Below are 6,966 nucleotides of genomic sequence, written 5' to 3'. Positions count from 1 at the left end.
GTGTTTGAGATCGGCGGTGATGATACTTTACGGTACCGAGGAAGGCTGTGTGTTTCTGATATCAACGGTTTGCGACAAAGGATTTTGATCAAGGTGCATGAGTCGTTCTATGTTGTTTATTTCGGCTCGACCAAGATGTATTATGATCTCAAAAAGATCTATTGGTGGAATGGCATGAATAGGGATGTGGTTGATTTTGTGTCTAAGTGCATGGTGTGTCAACAGGTTAAGGTTCAGCATATGAGGCTAGCAGGGTTGTATCAAGAAATTGATTTGCCCGAATGAAAATGGAAAGTGATCAATATGGACTTCGTTACTGGTCTTTCTCGATCTCGAAATCAATATGATTCGATTTGGGTTATCGTGGATAGGATGAGTAAGTCTGCACACTTCTTGCCAATGCGGACTACCTTCTCGATGGAGGATTATGCAAAGCTGTATCTTCAGGAGATAGTGAAGCTATATGGGGTACCTTTTTTGATTATTTCTGATCGTGGCACGCAGTTTACATCTCACTTCTGGTGATCTTTTCAGAGAGGGTTGGGGACTAAGGTTAGTCTGAGTACTGCTTTGCACCTGCAGACGGATGAACAAGCGTAGAGAACTACTCAGATATTGGAGGATATGCTTCAGGCTTGTGTGATTGATTATGGTGGCAATTGGGTTGAGCATCTACCTTTGGTGGAGTTTGCTTACAACAATAGTTATCCTTCTAATATTGGTATGGCCCCTTTTGAGGCATTGTATGGTAGGAGGTGTAGATCTCCTGTTAGTTGGGTTGAGCTTGGTGAGGCAGATATTTTTGGTCCTGACTTGGTTTACCAGGCTATGGAGAAGGTGAAGGTGATTCGGGAAAAGCTTAAGGCTGCCTAAAGTCGTCAAAAGTCCTATGCGTATGTTAGGCGTACAGACTTGGAGTTTGAGGTTGGGGATAAGGTTTTCCTCAAGGTATCTCCTATGAAAGGAGTAGTGCGGTTTGGTAAGAAGGGGAAGCTCAGTCCCCGTTATGTTAGTCCTTGTGAGGTTTTGCGGAGAATTAGTAATGTTGCTTATGAGCTGGAGTTACCTTCTAGCTTAAGCATGGTTCATCCGGTCTTTCATATTTCCATGTTTAGGAAGTGCAATGGTTATGCTTCTTCGGTTGTTCCTTTGGAAGGATTGGGTATCTCGGATACTTTGTCTTATGAGGAAATCCCGGTTGGAATTTTGGATAGGCAGGTTCGTCGGTTGCGGACCAAGGATGTGGCTTCGGTTAAGATTCTATGGCGGAACCATAAGGTGAGAGAAGCTAAGTGGGAAGCGGAAGAGGACATGAAGTCCAAATATCCGCATTTGTTTTCTGCTCTTGGGATTCATGCGGAAGGTGTGTGTCTTCAACACATCTTTATTTTCAGAGTTTGTTAAGGAAAGATTAATATCCTTGCTTCTTTGACTTTGTTAAAGATTGGGAACATATGTCTTCAATATTACCCCCCAAAAAAATACCACCATCAATCTACCCAAAGGAACAGACATCGACAAAACTTCAAGAATAAGAAATTAGAAGTGTAGCACTATGACTATTAGTACGAAGAACAAGACCAAACACTCCTATCTATTAGCATGAACACCCCAATCCACTTACCTTCTATCCTAATCCCATCTTCCACATCTTTCTATGTAGGATCATATCCCCGATTAGTTGTATTCCCAAAACAATTGAAATAATCTCATGAAACACTATTCATCAGAAAAACGTATGGCCAATGACTCTACAATTAGATGATCATCTCTCTGCAAAGGGGTTTCAGTAAGGCACCTCACTGGCCCTTCTACATGTCATACACAACAATAGTTACACCTCTGTGCCAAACAAGTGAAATTCCTATATGAATTCTTACCGACCCCATTTCTCCATTTATATATATATTAAAAACAAACCCCAAAAAGAAAAGATAAAAAAAAACAGTCCAATGTGCAAAGCTCCTTCACACGCAGGAAAAGGCCAGATCACAAGGACCCTGTACGCAACTTTACCATTCATTTCTGTAAAAATTGTTATTTCTACAATTTGAACCCATGACCTCCTGATCACACGATAACAACTTTACCAGCTACATCAGGGCGAAAACATGCAATAAACATGCCAAATAAAAATAGAAATAAAAATATAAGGTACGTGTATAAAATTAAAGCAGTAAAATTCTTTTCAGCAAGACTGCCTTGAATTTTGTGAAATAAGAGGCAAGATGCAAGAGTCAAAGAAGGTAACAAATAGGGTAGTACAAACTCAAAGTAGGTTGATGAAACAATACAGAGGTGGAATAATATATAAGTAGATACATCATTTCCTAAAAGATTCAAAACTGAGAATACACAATGCAACAATAGTAGGAGCATTTGCTGGTTGTAGTAAGCATTTGGATTTCTTGATTTTTTGCTTAGACATTGCAACAACCAACTTTTTTAACAGCTGAAACATCATCCTTGCCAACATTTATCGTTTGCCCCTTAGACAACGCAGCAGGATTGTCTCCAACTTCAAGTGCTTTCCGACAGACCACCCTGTATATCTCGGTCAATACTTCAGTAAATGCATTCTCAACATTCAAGGACTCAAGTGCTGAAGTCTCCATAAAGAAGGTACTCTCTCTTTCAGCAAAGGCCTTGGCATCCTCTATTGTAACAGCACGCAAGTGACGTAAGTCGGCCTTGTTCCCAACGAGCATTATGACAATATTTTGGTCGGTATGGTCTCGAAGCTCTTTTAACCATCTCTCAACATTTTCAAATGTGACATGTCGAGTGATATCGTACACAAGCAATGCACCGACAGCCCCTCTGTAGTATGCACTTGTAATTGCACGGTACCTGTTGTCCCACACGGGAAAAGGAAGTTTCGATTAGTGTCCACTTCTAACAAGGTGCCAATCTTACCGTCCCAAAGTAGAACAGAAAAGATTTCAAACCAAAGATTCAGCAGAGCTCAAACATAAGTTCCACACTTGAAATCAAAAATCAAACCCGGAAATCAGAAATTAGGCTAGCAAAGCAGAAGAACTGCAAAGAAGGAAAGCAAGAAAGACAAGACTAACCTACGAGAACCACAACAGAAGACTACAAGGAAAAACACCCCTTCTCTTTCTCTTAGGATCGCAGTTACCTATTTCAAGCACACCAGCTAAGCTAATCTTTCATACATGTATACACACCTATACTCCTTAACATTTAGTATAAAATTTGCAACAGTGAACCACCACTTAAAATGGCATTACGAGGAGATTATTTCTGAAACCTAAACTACTTAAGTAAATAACAGTCAACGGTCGTCATTAATTAAGTGCAAATGGAATCCTTTATCTTTTTGATAAGTAATGGAAACTTATATCCTTCTTTTGAAAAAGCCCTCTAGTCTCAACTGAAAAGGAAAATTTCTAGCTAAAATCAATTAGCACTTAATGAGATGGAGATGATGTTAGCTAGGAGATAATTAATAGCCTAGTAAGTGAACTACCATATATGCACAAGTCCAACTTTTCCAGCTAGATTGCTATAAATACAACATTGCCAACAAGCCAAATTTTGTTCCTTGCTTCTTTATAAGCGTGAAATCCACAAGGGCTAGAGCCCTACCTCTCTACCCTTTTCCTGTTGAATACAGAGTTCTAGACTTTTGACTGCAGTAGGCTTCGAACCTGTGACATGCCCCTATAAGTCTATAACCTACACATCTTCTCTGCGCTGTTACCACTAGACCAAATTCCCTAGGGACCACATTTGCTCCACTCCTTAGTTATCCTTTCTTGTACCACTTCTTTCGTTTTCTTAATTAGATGTTATCCATATTTGAAGCCTTAAACCTCAAAGATTTACCCTTTGTGATTAAGAATCACGCGTACATGGAAGTATAATGTTCAAATAAGATTTGTTCCCATCCCTAATTTAACACAGTAGAAGAAAAATAAGTAGAAATTCACCTTTTAGAACAAGTCAGTAAATTTAGGTCTACCAGTTAAGACTTGATCCATAACTACACTAATTGCTCGTTGCCTAAAAGTCATTAACCGGAGGCATAGACCCAATGGAAAAATCCATTGCCGCTAAGTTTTATACTTGCCAGCTAACAGTTAGAAGCAGCCCTACAATACTAAGCAAGACAAAGCAATCCTATCCTTCACACCATCCTTACATATACAAAATAACAACATTGTTAGGTTGTGGATTCTGATTAATATATGACGTGTTGTACCTTTTATTCTCATTTCTCTGTGTAATTGTAAATACTCCGAGTCATTAATATAAATAGCCCGTTCGCCGTGGAGGTTACCAACGGGTGTTACCACGAAACTAATTCTCTCTCTCTCCTAAAGAACTCTCTCTCTAGTTTTCTACATCCTCTCCGTAGATTTAGTGTGTGTGAACTGCTAATCGATCCTAACAAACATAGCCACTGTAATCCCAAGGATATGAAAAAGCAGTACTCCATCTATCCCAATTTTTATATGTCATAGCTCGGATTGGAGGGTCAAACAAGAAAAAGTTTGACCATGATGCCCTTTCAATATTTTAAATTGTTAATTCTTGTTAATTCTTAGTCCGTTCCTATTTGCTCTGGTGATGGACGTGTTGACGCGAAGTATTCAAGGTGAAGTGCCTTGGTGTATGTTATTTGCAGATGATGTAGTGCTGATTGATGAGACGCGGGGGTGTGTGAATGAAAAACTGGAGGTATGGAGGCAAACCCTAGAATCTAAGGGGTTCAGGTTGAGCAGGTCCAAGACGGAATATTTGGAGTGCAAGTTTAGTGACTTAAGGCAGGAAGACGAAGTGGTGGTGAGGTTAGATTCCTAAGTTGTATGTAAGAAGGACAGTTTTAAGTATCTTGGATCTATGATTCAGGGGAACGGTGAGATTGATGAGGATGTCTCTAATCGTATTGGAGCTGGTTGGATGAAGTGGACGCTCGCCTCTGGAGTGTTGTGTGATAGGAAGGTGCCCCTTAGGATTAAAGGCAAATTCTATAGAGTGGCAGTCCGTCTAGTCATGTTGTATGAAGCGGAGTGTTGGCCTGTCAAGAACTCCTATATTCAAAAATTGAAGGTGGCGGAAATGAGAATATTGCGCTGGATGTGTGAGCTTACAAGAGGGGATAGAGTTAGGAATGAGATTGTTCGGGAGAAGGTGGGAGTGGCTTCGGTGGAGGACAAGATGCGCGAAGGAAGGCTGAGATGGTTTGGGCATGTGATGAGGACGAGCGCGGATGCTCCAGTTCCCAGTTATGAGAGGCTAGCCTTGGATGGCTTCAGAAGGAGTAGAGGGAGGCCGAAGAAATACTGGAGGGGAGTGATTAGACATGACATGGAGCAGCTTCAGCATACCGAGGACATGACCCTAGATAGGAAGGTGTGGAGGTCGCGGATAAGGGTAGAAGGCTAGGGTGAGTACATGGGTTATAGCAAGTAATTAGGAGAGTCCCTGTTTAGCCGGAGTAGTAATTGTAGGACTGTGTCGATAGGTAGGAGCCACTAGTTAGGGGAGACTGGGTGTGGTGGGTGGCTTTGGTCTGTAAGTGTAGGTTACTAATAGGCAGGTACCCTATTCCATATTTCGTTTTTCTTATTTCTTATAGCTTATGGCTCTTAGTTCCCCTATCCTGTATTGCTCTGAGTTCTATTTTACTATTTCTGATTCTTTACTTCTGTTAAGCCACCCATCCTACTTCACGTTTCAGTACGACCTTTTTTTATTTATTTATTTATTTATCTTGAGCTGGGGGTCTATTGGAAACAGCCTCTCTATTTCTTCGGGTGTAGCGGTATGGACTGCGTACATTTTACCCTCCCAGGCCCCACTGTGTGGGAATACACTGGACTTGTTGTTATTGTTGTTGTTTATGCAGTTACAAGTAAAGATTGTATATCCGAATCCACAGTCAAAACAAAGAAATTTGACTCATATCAACTATTTTGGGGAATGTTTATGAACTCATTTTTTCTTTTCAAATTCTTGCAAGAACTTAAACAAACCCCACTTCAAAAACTTTTAAATTAGCAACACATACACAAATTTCTAAGCGCACAAGATCAATTACAGGATATGATTGCCACTATTTACAGATTAAAACATATTCAATTCGATTTGCACTCAGAAAAAAAAAAAACAAAAAAAAGTAAAAACCTTTCTTGGCCAGCAGTATCCCAAATCTGAGCCTTAACGATCTTATCATCAACACGAATACTTCGAGTAGCAAATTCAACACCAATAGTAGACTTAGATTCAAGATTGAACTCGTTCCTCGAGAATCGAGAAAGGAGATTAGATTTGCCAACACCAGAATCCCCAATTAACACTAATTTGAATAGATAATCATAATCATCTTCAGCTCTATATCCACCTGCCATTACTTATAGTTACTCGAATATCTTGATATTTTTTCGTACTAAACAATAACAAAGCAGAAGGAATGAGAAGATGAGAGTTTTCAGGAAAGTAAAAGTTGGAAAGTAAAGTGTTGCTAAATTCAAATGTTAGTCTCCTGTGATTCAAGTGTACAAGTACATGGCTTTTACAACAGTGAAAAAATGAAAAGTGGAAAAATGTTTTCTTGAAAATATATGAGTCTTTAATTTGTTTTTCCCAAATTTGATAATAAATAAAAAATGTACGTTATTTGTTGATGCTGTTGTACTGGTTGATGAAATTTGGGGAGGAGTTAATGATAAGTTAGAGCTTTGGAGACAAACCCTTAAGTATAAAGGATTTAGGTTGAGCACGATTAAGATTGAGTACTTGAAATATAAATTTAGTGATTTCTCGCATGAGGCGAACGTGGTAGTGGAGCTTGATTCTAGGTCATCCAGAAGATGGAGTGTTTCAAGTACCTTGGGTTTATGATTCAAGAGAATGGGGAAATTGATGAGGATGTCACGCACTGTATTGGTGCAGGATGGTTGAAATGGAAGCTCGCTTTGGGAGTTTTGTGTGATA

The 6,966-nt window shown here is 39.6% G+C and overlaps 1 protein-coding gene across 1 annotated transcript; it reads right to left on the bottom strand.

Moving 5' to 3' along the window:
* Positions 1 to 2,168: 2,168 nt before the first annotated feature.
* Positions 2,169 to 6,704, bottom strand: LOC107842476 (ras-related protein Rab11B). The gene is made up of 2 exons (XM_016686343.2): positions 6,157 to 6,704; positions 2,169 to 2,850 (listed from the first exon to the last, which is right to left on the bottom strand). Exons 1-2 carry the CDS (start codon positions 6,378 to 6,380, stop codon positions 2,421 to 2,423), a joined length of 654 nt encoding a protein of 217 aa, XP_016541829.1. The 5' UTR covers positions 6,381 to 6,704; the 3' UTR covers positions 2,169 to 2,420.
* Between the last annotated feature and the right edge of the window lie 262 nt (positions 6,705 to 6,966).

This window comes from Capsicum annuum, chromosome 9 (assembly GCF_002878395.1).
Source record: "Capsicum annuum cultivar UCD-10X-F1 chromosome 9, UCD10Xv1.1, whole genome shotgun sequence".
Lineage (NCBI taxonomy): Eukaryota > Viridiplantae > Streptophyta > Magnoliopsida > Solanales > Solanaceae > Capsicum > Capsicum annuum.
The sequence above is the reverse complement of the archived record's forward strand: the minus strand, read 5'-3'. Positions and strand labels throughout refer to the sequence as shown.